Genomic DNA, 15,482 nt, shown 5'->3' with positions numbered 1-15,482 from the left:
GCATCATGTGTGTTTTTGGATATGTATGTGTGCGGGGGGTGTTTGTGCTTCGATATGTGTACATGTGACACCACGGATGCTTGCACCAATGGTGGATGACATGGGTGGTGAGTGATGATAAATAGTTGTACCTTCCACTTCATCATAAGCTATACCTTCCAATGTGTCATAAGTTGAGTGTGAGTCTCTCTATAATAGAGTGTATGAGCATTGTATGTTACATGTAGAAGAGAGATGTGTGTGTAAAAGAGAGATTGTGTGTGTGTGTGTGTGTGTGTGTGTGTGTGTGTGTGTGTGTGTGTGTGTGTGTGTGTGTGTGTGTAGAGAGAGAGAGAGAGAGAGAGAGAGAGAGAGAGAGATGCACCATGTGCACTGTGTAGATAGAGCTCACTCTTAAAAGTAGCAATCAATTCTACACACAACAAACTTGCTTGGTCCCATAGTCTTATGTTCTTATTCTTGTGTTTCCTATTTGTCACTGGTAGAGGAGGCTAACACATGGGGAGGAGGAGCAATCAATTCGACACACAACAAACTTGCTTGGTCCCATAGTCTTATGTTCTTATTCTTTTGTTTCTTATTTGTGGCTGGTAGAGGAGGCTAATCAATTCTACACACAACAAACTTGCTTGGTCCCATAGTCTTATGTTCTTATTCTTCTATTTCTTATTTGTGGCTGGTAGAGGAGGCTAACACATGGGGAGTGGAGGAGGTGGATAATCATTGGTGGTGCATGGTGAAGTGATTGTAACGTTTGATGTCAATGATTCTAAAGTCCCATGGTAGTGAGAAGGAAGAGGTGGTAGTGAAAATGTTGGAGTGACAAAGAAAATCTAACATAAATGACTGACATTCTTTTTCTATCTATCTATCAATGCACGTTTTTTTAAAATTGAAATGCCTAGCAACGATGAGTCAAAAGTTTGGTGATGGGAGGAAGAAGAGGTGGCAGTAGCACAAGAACTCTGGTGGTGAGGAAAAGCTAATAGAAATGGATACCTTCCTTTATTTTTCCAATTGTTTATTTGTGGACACAAGTTCTTTTTATAGTTATGGCCCAAGCCATAATATATTTTGTAATTCGTGAGATGTTGCATGGAATGCTTGCCAATCAACGATTTCATGGCACCCAAGTTATCCTGTCCTCTTTTCACATGTGTGATGCATTAAGGTTGTTTGTTTGGGGCCCAAGTCATCTTCCCCTCCACGTTTTCCATACATGTAATGCATGCCTTTATTGCCTTTCCCAAGGGCAAGACTACTCTTTTATTTATCATGAGTGAATGTCTCACTTTTATCAAAGGCAAGACTCCTCTAATCTTATTTTCTTATATATATCTACACACACACCCATGCCCATGGGTAGGCACGCGTGCATGTGCACATACACACACACATGCACGTATGCACACACACACACCTAGGCACATGGGTAGGCATGCGTGCACGTGAACATACACACACATACACACACACACACACACACACACACACAAAGGCATGGCAAGCAACAAGGAGACAAGATGATGTAGGGAGCTAACAATGTCGAATCCTTCTCTGGTGCAGCCGTCCTCTCCAATTCTAGCTCATCTCTCTTTTCAAAGAGATCAATCTTGAGAATGTCTACAGTTTTGTCTCCTTATTGCTCTCACCTAAAATTTCAATGTTTCCTACCTTGAGAGGAAGCAACAGTTTTGGAAGGATGCATAGCAAAACTAGCTAGGGGACAGGAATCTTGCCAATGATTAGAACCTCCAAATTTGAGAACAGCTCGAACACTTTTACTATAGTAGAATCTTGCCAATGACCACAATCGACAAATTTGAGAAATTAATGGAAAAATGAAGAGCTCAACGTATGTAGTTAGCGGGATTCTTGGCATGAGTACCTCCTATTGTGGTGAATATCTATGATATTCAAAAGGCGTGTCCCAAAGTGTGTATTGTGGAGATAAGAGCTTGCAGCTGAAGTAAGAGAAGCGCGAGGCAAGATGATGAGGCCAAGAAAGCCCAGCAAAAAGACGGAAAGAAGCATGGTTGTCGTTGTTCTTGCCAATGGAGCAATCAAGAGGTAACAAAACTCGAGAAGAAACATAAAGGGTACTTTTCTCTTTCACGATCAATCGATCAATCACTAAGCTTTTGGATGATTAATCTTTACGTGCAACGTTGCATGGCAGGCAACAAAGTTTTGCAAAGTTATGGATAAAGCTGAGTGGTAGATTTATCTGCCAAGGTATTTACGTTGGCTGGAGGCGCTTCGCTCAGCCCCTGGGAAAGGCAGTAATTGCCGGTGGAACGCGCCAAAACTGCGGCTACAGAGTCCGGACTGTTTGATTGAGTGGACGGCAAAGGTGGCCAGTGGAGCGCTTTATTGAAAAAGTCGGTTTCTCCACAATCGGTCCCTCCTTCCAAAAAGCGCCGGATATTTGCGCAAACGCGTATCTTCCATCATTCGATGCTCTTTTCCAACTTTTCCAGCTTCAACGGTTCACATGTCCATTAACAAAAGCAGCAACGGGCACATGCACGCTGCCTCAACACACCACCTAGAAGCTAGAAGACCGTAAGCGAGAGTACTTTTCAACATATTTCGCAGGTTATGCCGTTATGGCTTGCCTTGTTCTCCTGTGTAGCCCCAAGAATTGCGCAGCATTGCAGGTACTACGATGGAGATGGGCTTCTTTCCTCTCCACCTGGGCAATACGGGGCTAAGTGTTTTTTAGTGCAAATATTAGCATTTCATATTAATGTCACCCGTGCTTACGGCTGTTAGGCCCAAGTTTCCGTCTGAATCGTTGACATGAGAGGGACTTTGGCAAGCACAATCACCGGCACTCCTCTACGCTGCAATATGCTAGGAGGCTGGCATATATGCCAACCATTTGGAACTGCCCCTAAGTGCTTACTCGACTAGCGGTATTTGTCAGACCTCCTAGTGTTGGCTAAAACCTCTAATCCTCAATCACAACTCTCGTGACCCTCTTCCAACAGCATACCCAAATGCAAGGTTCATAGAGCATGACACATGAACATGCTCTAACCCTCCAATCTTTTCCAACCAATGCCTAACAACTTATGGGACCCACAACAAAAGTTAGGCTTTAGTTAGATAGAAATGCAAGGTTCATAGAGCATGACACATGAACATGCTCTAATCCTCCAATCTTTTCCAACCAATGCCTAACAACTTATGTTAAGACCCATAACAAAAGTTAGGCTTTATTAGATAGAGTTACAAATATGTTACTTAGCAAGCATTTTTTAGCAGACACAAGGTTCTCCTACCTTTGTCAATGTAGGCACCCTTAATGTGGCAAATTTGGGCCTTGCTACCCAAACAATGCAAGCAGCTTCATTTCATGCACCCTCAACCAATAGTCACGTAGCACAAGTCCAACAAAGAAATATAATTACTAATTTATGTGAGACATGTTGCAACAAACGTTGCAAGTTACAAAGGTCTAAGATTCTGCCAAATTTTGCAAGTAGAGAAGTTTGATATTACTAGAAACCTTAACCTCCAAACTAGAGTTGGAACCTTCCATGAATGTTTAATTGCAAGTCTTGGAACCAAGAAGCTACACTAAGTAGGAACACTACATTGCTAAGGACTGAATAGAATTACCAATTAATTATAGCTTGGGTTCTCACATCATGTTTCCTCTATTCTTTATAGCCTTCACGATGCCATTCCACAAAAGGGACTTAGTGTAATCTTGCATCCAATAGTCAAAATTTGAGGTTGAATTAATTAACCTAGCTGGCCAATGTCTACATCTTAGAAGCTAATGTGGCACTAATATGACAACATTCCCAAGAATGTAATAGTCCAAGGTTAGCGCAGAGTCAACACCAAGATTAGCTTGAATACAACGGTACAAGGTTAGTACAAATTCAACATGAAGATACATTTAGAAGTGGAAAAGACCACTTCTAAAATTCCTAGTATGTAAGCAAATACTAAATCATTATGAAATTAATAGGACAACCAATACTTTCAACATGATCAAACTAATTGTAGAGCTTCCCCATACAGCCCTTGGGCTACCTGCTCCAATCACTTGAGCCATGATGGACATTTCAATTTTGATCGATGCCTGGAAATTGTGTGGCAAACTGATGAGATGGAAAGGCAAGTTAGGGTTAAGAGGAGATGCGAGTCTACATGAAGGGATATGGTGGAGTTGGTATGTGAATTATCAGGATGAGGATTTGGCTTGGTCGGATGTGCAATACAATATTGGTGTCATCTTTGGGATACTAGGAGAGCTTGCTGGAGACCCATTTTGTGGGTAAGGGATTAGTTTTGTCCCTCTGACAGATAAGTTGCTTTGGTTAATAGCGTGTTGGCAAATGTTTCTAAAGGATGGCTAACGAATTCAATAATATCTATTAATTGGAGGGTGAATCAACGGAACATTGGTAGAGCTACCTTGAGGAAGATTATGACCAAGAATATGTATAGGGCATTTTGGGAAGAGGAGGGTTTGTGGGATAAGTTGAATAAACAATGGGGGCTAAGAAGAGCGCCAAAGTGGTGGAAATCAAAGTTTTAGGCCATCTGGAAAGTCATGCTAGATAGGAGGGCATCATTTTTCCTTAGAAAGTGATTCATCGGTGGTTGCCTCTTAGGGGCAGAATGAGAAAATGGGCAACCTCATGTCTACTTTATGTGCTATGTGGGACTAATCTAGAAGACCTTATGCATGTGTTCTAAGCCTATGCTATTATAAAAAGGATTTGGATGGTGGTTACTAATGGAATAAGAAGGGTGGGTTGAACGAGTAGGTTCTATCTCAAAGCGAATTGGACTCCGGCGGCATGTTGGTAGTGCATTCGTGTGGTGCTCTTTTTATCTTTGTGGAATATTAGAAATTAGCATGTTTTAAAAGTAGGTGTCGGGTAGGGTATAGAGAGAATGTTGTATTGGCATTAGTTCTATCTTAGAGGAAAGGAGGGATGTGCTAGTGGGAATGCATTTGAAGGATTTGAGTATGGGTATAGGTTAGTTATATACCTAAATGGTACTGGTGGTCTTGGGCAGCCTGCTCTCTCTTTTGACCAAGTTTTGTGATTTGGCATTGATTAAATCTTTGTGGAAAGGAGGGATGTGTTAGTGGGAATGTGTCTGAGGGATTTGGGTATAGTTATAGGTTAGTTATATACCCATATGGTACTGGTTTTGGGCAGCTTGTCCTCTCTTTTGACCAAAATTTGTAATTTGCTCTTTTTGTAAATAATAAAAGCTGGCATGTTTTGTTTAAAAAAATAAAAGGCAACAAAGAGAGCAAACTTGGAGTGAAAGTGGCACTCCAACTTGCACCCTAAACTTTGAAGTGATTGGTTGCAACATAAAGCACCTCAATGGATTGATTGGAAAATCGAGCACATTCACATGATTAATGTGGTAGGAAACTGAGCAAATTTGGAGTGAAAGCTTGCACCCTAAATTTTGAAGTGGCCCTAGGAGAACACTAGCTTAGCTAATACTGTAGGCACTCAGAATCCATAGACACTTGCAAATGTGCATTGAATGAGCTTTGTGGGGGTGAGGCAAAGGGCTACAGGCAACAAGAAGTTGCAATCTTTGAGCCTCATGGAATCGGATAACATGAAACAAATGCATTGGATCACTCCGTTATTTAGTGCAAATATAGACTTGCTCGAAGTGGTGCATGTACATAGTCTTCTCACTTGCCATTGTAGCGAGGATGCACTATTAGAGTTGGTCCTTATGGTCTCCATGATGGACATCCACAATGCCACATGAAATTTTGGAATATGCTACTCCAATTATGTCCATATGTAATGTGAGGCAATCTTGACCCCTTCTACAAGAGTCCTTACAATAGTATTAAAGCTCCATAATGCTTCATGAAGGACAACAAGATGCTACATCTAGCCTTTTGATTGGTTTTCAAGCTAGTATAGCCTTATAAATATGGAATGCATGCTTTTCATTGGCGCATTCAGGTTGTGTTCTAAAGCTCCAACACGCAGAGAGAGAGATTCAAATTTGTAGTTATAAGTACTCCAAGCGTGCAAAGGTTAATTCCAAAACAAACCATTTGAACGCATATTTAAGCAACCAAGGATACTTCAAGGACAACGTGTGCATCAACTCTTAGAATGGGGCTTGAGGGAAAATCCCATAGTTTATTTCTCTTGAGACAACATACTTGTGTGCTATCTATCAACATTAGTGGGAATAGTTAGGCAAAGAAACATAGGAAATTGAGGAAAGATGTAGGTCTTGTTACCTAGTCAAAGGAGGCCATGTTCTTCTCTAATAGACTAACATCAAAAACTGGCTCCACCCCATTGAAATGGTAGCACGTGTTTCTTTTATATATGTGGCTTTATCTTAAGAGGACCTCTCAAGTGATGGCAAAGTCAACAAGGATGTCTACAAGAAACCTGCAACCACATAATATCTCCAAATATCCTGATGTTTACGATAGGGGAGTGTCCAATTTTCAGCTAAGTTAGTGTGGGAATGCGATCTGAGTCCCTAGGTGATAAGGTGCAAGGAAAGTTATGTGACCCTGTGTTAGGTGAGTGCCACAGAAGCATTAGAGCTAAGAGGGCATTCTCGTGTTTGATGATGGATCAACAAAGTAGGCTTCTTTGCTGGTTGTTGCGCTCTCATGTGTGTGCAAACATCTCCTCTTTGTGTTCTGCGTGCCTCTGTCAAGTGCTTAACGACTGGAGACTGGTTAGAGACTCCTTAAATCCTACAAACGCACTAAACGCTTGAGAGTCGTTAGACTCCTTAAATCCCATAGACGCGCTTAATGTCGACCATTTTTTCTCGATTTTAAAGGAGCTTTTTCCACATCCGAAACGTGCGCCCAAATCCATGACTGACTGACTGCACATGAAAACAACATGTGAAAATAGCAAGCTTCTTTCATGTGTGTGTGTGGGTGTGTGGGAATGCCCTCTATGACTCTCACATCTCCATCTCCATCTCCATCTCCATATCCATAGTATTACTTAACACCTTCCTTGACTCTGGACTCTGCATCTCCCTGCACTCTCTTTGCTTAACACCTTCCTAGGAGCTTCCCCTCCAACAGCTTCCTTTATCTTATCCTCTTGCTCTCTAAGCCACTCCATAGCCAACCTTCCGCCAACCTTCCACCTTCTCGAATTGCTCTTTCCCCCACCTTGCTTTTCAACATGGTTCTGCTCGCCAATACCTTTCTCGACAACAGCCTCGCCCTTCAGATCGGCCTCCAACCTCGCCTCAGACCCAACATTCATGATAGCCCCTTCTTCACTCCCCTCGCCCAAGCCCCTCCCACTTTCAGCGACAAACAGGAGCTCAGACAGAGGGAGCAGCAATCTGGATCTCTCAAGACCAAGAAGGGCCCTCGCTGGTGGATCCCGATCCCTCTCTTTCCTCAGCCCTCTGAGCACCAGTCCAGCGACCTAGAGGAGGTTGTTGCCGATTGTGCATCGGTGGAGCAGCCTGCGTACCTCCTACAGGCCACCACGCAGGCGAACTCAAGCTCCGAAGATGCTGTGAAATTGAGTCCGAGAAAATCCCATGGGAGACCCAGGAAAGTCGTGTTCACTCACCAGAAGGCCCGAGAGCTGAGGAAGCAGATGATGGGCACTGATACATTTCACGATCATATGTACCATTCCGCGATCGCCTCGCGACTTGCGAGCCAAGATAGGTGATAACCCCTTTGTACAGGGATATTGCTTGGGAAGCAGAGTGTTTTCCAAAATCCTAGATAGCGTGTGTCAGCCATCTAGATTTACAACTATTGCGTATATTTTGATGTTTTAAAGCTTGTACATGATTCTTTGACCCGACAAATTGGTTGGGAAGCTGCAATGCCACTCCCCTGTTCCTGCCTGGTGATCCCAGTGCCCACGTACGTAGTCTTGCGATGATGTGGTTTGCAAGATTGCTGTATGAACCGGAAAACAATACGAGTTGCTCGTGACTCTGCAAAGTCTGCATATTTACTTTCGATCTCCTTCCTGTTTTATTGAACTTCCCCAGCCCTGGCTAGCAGTCTATTCGTTGACCTGATTATGATGCTGTACTCTGATATAGCTTGTTCAGTTTTCTTTGCTCTGAATTTTCCAGGTTGTAACTTGAATAATGCAAGGGGATGGTATGCATCTTTCACTTGATAAAGAGAAAGTTCTAGGCAGTTAAAGGGAAACGAAACGCCGCTGTACTCTGATATAGCTTGCTAAGTCTTATTTACAATGTAAGGGCGGGGGGCGATGCTCTGATATAGCTTGCTCTGTCTTATTTACGCTGAGCGTTTGAGGTTGTATCTTGAAAAGTGCAAGTTGATGCTGTGAATTACTACTTAGGGTGTCCAAAAAAGAAAACGAAATGCCTCGCATGTATTTTGTCTAGAACTAAGAAGCATGTGCTCTTACAAGTTCTGCTTCTCTGATGCTTATATACAGCTCCCGCAGCATAGGTATATGCTTTGCAGGTTCTGTGATCGTCATCTCTTTTACGAAGCATTTCTTTTTCGGATCCAACTATGCACTATTTTTATTTCTGTACTCTAGCAGGGATAAGGCTCACTTTGCTCTTAATGTTTAAAATTAGTAGTGTGTACATGTTCATTCCACCTTCTCTAATGGCATTTGATGTCCCAATCCATAGCCACAATGTGCACATAAAGTAGATATCATGTTCTTCTTTATTGACGACTTTAGGACGAACCATTTTATCCTCAAGGCTAAAGGCATGGTGATTATCTTCAGCACTTGTTGGAGATCTATTGAAAAGATGGTCATACTCTAAAACCTTACTTCATGCAAGGCCTGTTTTACTTGAGGTGGTGATTAGAAAGGCTCCAGGCAATTGGACCTCATCTCAGCGATGAATGAAAAAGATCAGGGAATACATTGGAAAGGTGACTCTTTAAGGAAGATCGTAGGCATAGAAAAGTTAATAGGGCTTGAGGGGGAACATGATATTATGGATATAGATGTCTTAAAGTATGAAACATTGTGGATTGTGTGGGGCTTCCACTTTAGAAGATTGGACTCCAAGATTTTCAATTTAATATCTAGGGGTGCCAAGTTACAGAAGTTGAAATTTCACACAAATAGCAATTTGAAAATAGAGAAGAAAAAGTAGAAGAAGCCTTTAAAATGAAACTCTTCTTGCAAGAAGAAAAATGTACTACCCTGCCACCCCCATGACCTACCTCTATTATCTCAATCACAATCACAATCTCAATCTTAACCACAAGCACAATTGAAGATAAGTATCTCAATGTGTTCTTCGATCCTTGGTCTTGATCTCTATCTCACAAATCTAAGTCTCTTTGAAATCACCTCAAATTCATGCAAAAAAATCGCATGAATAACTATGAAAAAAATCGGTGCATCTAGAATGAATCTCGATCTTCAAAAATTTATGCCTTAAAGCTTCAATCACAATCTTAGTTCTCATTCAACTTGAATCACAATCCATAGCAAGAATCACAATGGGTGAAGGAAGTGTATAGGCAAGAGCAAGGAGCTAGAGCAAACAAAATCGCATCATGAGGTATGAAACCAAGGTACTCCCTCATGCACTAATGGCTCGTTGGAGAAGATGCATCATTAGATTTAGTGCCCCATGTGCTACCTCGATTGGAACCAACTCATTGTTACTATCATAACTATCCTTAGTCAAGGTAAGATAGAGATATTCTCTACCACATGGCATCTGTCTAGGCATGTATCGACGGCACACTATCACTAAACTTACTGTAGTAGCTTGGTATGGCTCTAACCTTGTAAGTCAGCCAATTGGACTGTACCATTGCTATGAACATCAACCAACATGTATGATCCATTCTAGCCAAGTTTGAGATTATTCTTCAACGGTCCAACCTTTTCATTGTACAACAATACCAACATTCCCTTCTTTACATTCTTCTAAATAATCATGCCAAGTTTTTCTCCTCTGTCTCATCTGTTGTGACCATGTTGTTGTGACCATGTAGCTCGAGTGTGCAACTCATCTAGCTTGCCTAGCTGCTGCAATTGTCTCTTGATTAGTTCACTTAGATGATGATCAACTGCTATGACTCACAAACTTGGAACTAGAAACTCAACAAGAACAACAGCTTTAAATCCAAAAGCCATTCAAAATAGAGTCAAATTTGTAGTGACCTTATAAGCTATCCAGTAAGCCCATAATGCGGCAAGGAGCTTTATACTCCAACGCCATCAATTTGTACTCATAGTCTTTGTAAGTACCAATTTGAGAGTTTTGTTTGTTAACTTGACTTGTCCATTACACCAAGGGTAATATGTTGTGGCAACTCAGTGTATGACCATAAACTCTTTTGATAGTAACTTAAATACCTCATTCTACAATGAGCTCCCTGATTGTTGATAGATTTAATTGGCCATCCAATTTGTAGATAATAGTATTAAAAACAAACTTGGTTGTAGCCGATTAGTTCCTTCAAGCTTTAGCCTCGGCCCACTTTGTAGCAGAATTTGTAGCTATTAGAATATACTTGTTCTATGTATATTGAGCTATATTCTTAAATGGGCCCATATAATCTAGACCCCAACATTCCAATGCTTCCCACGGTTACTCGGTTGCAATAGCATGTGGTTTAGAGGAAGTAAAAGACCTGTTGCTGACAAACATCACACTAAACACTCTAAGCATGGGCATACTATTAAGTCTCCTCAAACCTCAAGGGCTTCTACTTTTGATCCACCCGACCATGGATTCCTTTCTCCTTGAGCCTCCTCAACCTTCTTTCTTTTTTTTGGCTCCCTCTAGAATCCTCCCTCCTATCCCAATACCTCCCAAGTGGCCAACCCTCATGGTGCCATGTGTCCAAGTGGACCTTACCATTAAACCCCTCTTTAGGTTCAACTAATGCACCCTTCCATTAATTACCTAGGCCTAGGATTTCCCCCTAGACCCTATTAGCCACATAGGTAAATATTGTCAAGCCCTCGTGGTTTCCTCGTTATACCGATGTCACAGTATTATAGTTGACGTAACATTCCCTCCCCCTTAAGAATTGTTTACTTCCTCGAAAACAAAATTGGGAAACCTCCTTTGGAGACTGCTTACCTTTTCCCATGTTGAACTCTCTTTAGATCTATCTTTCCACTTAACTAGATATTCTTTCCATATAATATGTCGCGTTCTTTTTTCTTGTGTATCTAAAATTCTTTCTGGTTCATGTGGTAAAGATGCGGGTTCCTTGCACAAGCTATCTTTGCAAATTGAGATCGAGGTGTGCTCTTACATGGATGTTCTTAACCTATCCAAACATTCCAAGATTGATGGTTATCACATCAACGTCTCTTACAATAGACTCCTTAGCACTGGGGCGTTGAAAACCATTTCTTCCATTTCATTCTAAAAGATTTGATATATGTCCCCAACCCAGATTCTTATTGATTCAATGTCCTCATCCATAGTGAACATTTAGTTCAATTTGAAGATCTTCACTCATTTTAAGATGGAGCTTCAAGGTAGGCACCAATTATGCTTCTACTTTGAATATTTAAATCACTTTGAACATCTTCACTCATTCTAAGAGTGGAGCTTTGGAATAGGCATTAATTATGATTCTACTTTTGCCTCTCCCTAGAATCAAGCTTTTTATGGGGAACCTTAGAGGGAGAATAAGATTGGAACATAGTTATGGAAGTGTATGTCATTGGCCGAGACTTTTCCCAATATCAAGTTCCAAACATTAGCCCATTCTACTATTTTGAAGGCTTCCATGGGTTCATTATACTTAAACTTTATGTAAATGTTGTTTATGCTAGAATTTGAAGATTCTAACCTTATAGATGGGTCCAGATGACCTATGCTAATAGATTTAGTACTTGGAGGGCTAACGTTCAGAGCTCGTATCAAAAAGTTATGATAACTTTTGCGAATTTAAAGCTGTAAATATTAGCACAAGCAGCTTGGAGAAGGCTCTAAAATAACCATTGGGATAACATATGCTTCTAATTTTTTCCTTGGTAGGGATGTCAATAACTAGGCATTTAGTCTTGATAATCCATGGTCTCCCCAAAAGTACCAAATAGTATGATCAACCTTTTGCCATTTGTAGAACATGGAAATCACATCATAATTACTTCAAAAACTCTTACGGAAGTCATACATCATAATTAATTTAGATACTCCTATGAGGATCTGATATCACATTCCTTCAGAGATGGCACTCAATCTCTTCACCATTCAAAGGGTCTATAAACTTTCCTTGAAATTTTGAGACCTAGACCTCATAAGTATCATGGTTCTTTATATTCACAGGTGACCTAGCATCAACGACCACATCTCCTCATAGCTAACATTAAGATTGCCCATTCTCTTCGTAGGCTCACAACATAACACCCACATTTGGAATATCTACTATGTTGTGTGCCTTTTCAAAACATTCACAGAGCAATAGCTAGTTTTTAAGAGTTCCATCAATTGTTTGAAGGAATTTAGTGATCATATCCTCCACCTCAGTCATCATATTGTCATAAGGAGGGATTACATAATAATGATAAGGGTGTTGAATCAAAGGATTTATGATATTAGAGGTGGTGTAAGGACCACTACAGGAGACCCCATTTGGCCAAGTTTTTATCCCACTCCTATCATCAGTTTATAATATCTTTGTCTGCATCCACCTCACTGGTGATGGCATTTGCTACTATGCATACATTGTCTCTCCACATAAACATATGTATCTGTCTCTTCAACCCTTACATAAAGAGTTCAAAAAATGTGGCTTCCTCAAGCATGATTTAACCCAATGCTCTCATGGACCATTTCTTAAACTTTGTGGGAATAGTCCTCCACACTTTTACCCATCGGTCCATGCTCCAAAGTATGCCATCAAGAGAACAAACCTTGAACAATTATCATCATTTTGAATTTAGACCCATTTTGATCCTTAAAATTATGCTGCCAATTAGATATTAAACCAAGTTGCAAATGGACATATGAGTTCCACATTTACTATTTAAATGTTTATGCCAAGATACACCATCTTGTGTATGTCCTTGATAAGTTACAATGTGATAGCACATATATATTCAAATTATTTTAGATGAAAATGAGGATCTTCCATGGAAATCTAGGAGAGGAAAATTAGAATCCCTTGGTAATTATGAAATCAGAGGTGAGATTATAATCAAGACTCTTGGTAAAACCATTATAGGGGTCATGGAGGAAATACTCTTGTTTGAAGAGGTACTACACCCAAACCCACCATTGAAAGTACAAGAGGAAACACAAGAGGAGATGAAGGTTGGATGTATTGACCACATCATACTTCTTTCCTTTCCTACTCTCTTGATTCCTTGATTTTCTCGACAAGCCTGTATGAGGTTAAAAAAGGATTGTCTAATTATTTTGATTGTCAATGATTGGAATAGTCTCATTGTGAACTCTTTCCAAAGGTTTCTAACGAATCAAATCTTTGAAATGGATGTTCTTATATCTCCAAACATGTAGTAGTCATCCTATCTAAATGAGATCTCCCAAAACATCTTGGGTTAACTCTCTGTCATTTGCTTTAAATTCTTCATTGGTTTTAAGGGTCTACCTTGCCATCGCTCATCCCCTCTTTTCTAGCCCATGACTCCTTTGATCAAAGTCTCAAAATTCACTTAGTATTGATGTGTCCACATGAATTTCTTTCCTAATGAGATCAAATCTTGGGTCAACTATATGTCATTTGCTTCAAATTCTACAATGGTTTTAAGGGTCTACCTTGCCATCACTCATCACCTCTTTTCTAGCCCATGACTCCTTTGATCAAAGTCTCGAAATTCAATTAGGATTGATGTGTCCATGTGAATTTCTTTGCTAAGAGAATAAGAGACTTAGAGTTTTCATAAGCTGGATGACTAGGTGGGGGATAACATGCATAATAACACAATCCAAGGAGGAAGGAGTTGAGAGTTACTGTATCTTAGGATAAATCACACTCTAGAAAACACAACAAATGTTGGAAAAATATCCATCTCGCATTGGCTTTCTTAGTCAAATTGAACAACTAGATGGGTGAAACATCATTGTTCAACTTATGATGATGCAATTTCTTAAGATGGAAAATGCCGTATCATTTATCTCAAAGTAGTTGCCATTGAATTTTGGCCCTAGGTCAACTCACATCCCATTCCAAATATATTTAGGACCTTAACGTGCTATAGGAGAGTGTTACATTTGAGCAAATCTTTTTGAGTTGCGATTGCACCCACCCTTAGCTTCCAAAGTTGCTAGTCTCTTGTGCATGATGCAAAGCATGGGTTAGGAACACTTTTCTTCCTGTGAGAGCCTTTGGATATTAACAAGAAGCTCTTCTAAATTCATGTTTTAGCGTTCAGAATTCGCCAAGGCTACTCTGCATATGGTTAGCTTGTTGATGGTAATCACAAGCTCTCTTTCCATCCATCTCTTGGTATCTCTTGCAAATTGCTCAAATGCCATGATGTGTTTGGTGCTATACACCAATTCTTCTTTGAGCTTCTACACTTGAGCTGATTTACATTGAAATGCCTACTTGCATTGGTGCACTATAAAGTTTTGTGCATAAATCTACACTCTTGCCTACTGAGCCTGAGTACTCAGGAAGGTGCATGTCTCACGGAGCTTCATTATGTTGTCTTAGCTAGCTTAGACCTATCACTTGCACTACTTGAGATAGGCCTTGCCTTTTCTATGGGTGCCCGAGCATCCTTCACAAATGGTCATCCCATGTCTATAGCCAACTAATCCTCTTGATTAAAAGTTGAGCAAGGAGGAGTTGAGTAGATTCTCCTTGAATGTTAGAGTTGGGCAAGACTTCCACATCAAAAGAAGAGAGTGCAGGTAGCAAACAAAAAGTAGGGAGATGGTGATAGGAGATTTTGCCAGAGTTATGGCATGGTCTATTTGAATCAATAGAGATGCCTTCTTTGTCTTCTACTTCTTATAGCCTTTGAACAAAATCACGATAAAAGTGAACCTATTGGCAACTAACTAATCCATAGTTGACATCATTTGCCCCTATAATTGTCACCTTAGATAGTTTAACACAAATATTTGTATGCGTTTGTACCTCATTCGAATGACTTCTATTGCAAGGATATCTTTTTTATTCAGATCTGGCTTAAAAATGATCCTTTTAACCTATTGAATATTTTCAATAGTTTTTCTTAATAACAAATTTGTTTTCATGCTCTTTTATCAATTTTAGTTTAAGGTAACGTACTAAGTATTATGACAATGACATCATCATTATCTTAATTTGATTTTCAAGGGCTATTTTCATTTTTCCCATGCAGAGTGTACATGGCTTATACTAGTTACTTGATTCATATTAGAGATTATTAGTGTGTTAAGGAAGGTGTAAATTGCACCATCTAGATAGGGCAATAGGGGCAAACCCTAACCCTAAGGGATTCACATGTATGTATTCATGTTCAATACAACTTAGTGTACAGATAGCTATATTGTATGCACTCCTCTCTCTC

General features: G+C 40.2%; 1 protein-coding gene across 1 annotated transcript; it reads left to right on the top strand.

Moving 5' to 3' along the window:
* The first annotated feature begins 6,952 nt into the window (after positions 1–6,952).
* LOC147902451 (uncharacterized) lies at positions 6,953–8,028 on the top strand. Its single transcript, XM_087373696.1, has one exon. It carries the CDS (start codon positions 7,185–7,187, stop codon positions 7,689–7,691), a length of 507 nt encoding a protein of 168 aa, XP_087229822.1. The 5' UTR covers positions 6,953–7,184; the 3' UTR covers positions 7,692–8,028.
* Positions 8,029–15,482: the final 7,454 nt, after the last annotated feature.

Source organism: Dipteris shenzhenensis, chromosome 4, assembly GCF_047967505.1.
Source record: "Dipteris shenzhenensis isolate YYH24624 ecotype China chromosome 4, Dip_SZ_1.0, whole genome shotgun sequence".
Classification (NCBI taxonomy): Eukaryota; Viridiplantae; Streptophyta; class Polypodiopsida; order Gleicheniales; family Dipteridaceae; genus Dipteris; species Dipteris shenzhenensis.
This window is presented reverse-complemented; position numbering and strand designations above follow the sequence as displayed.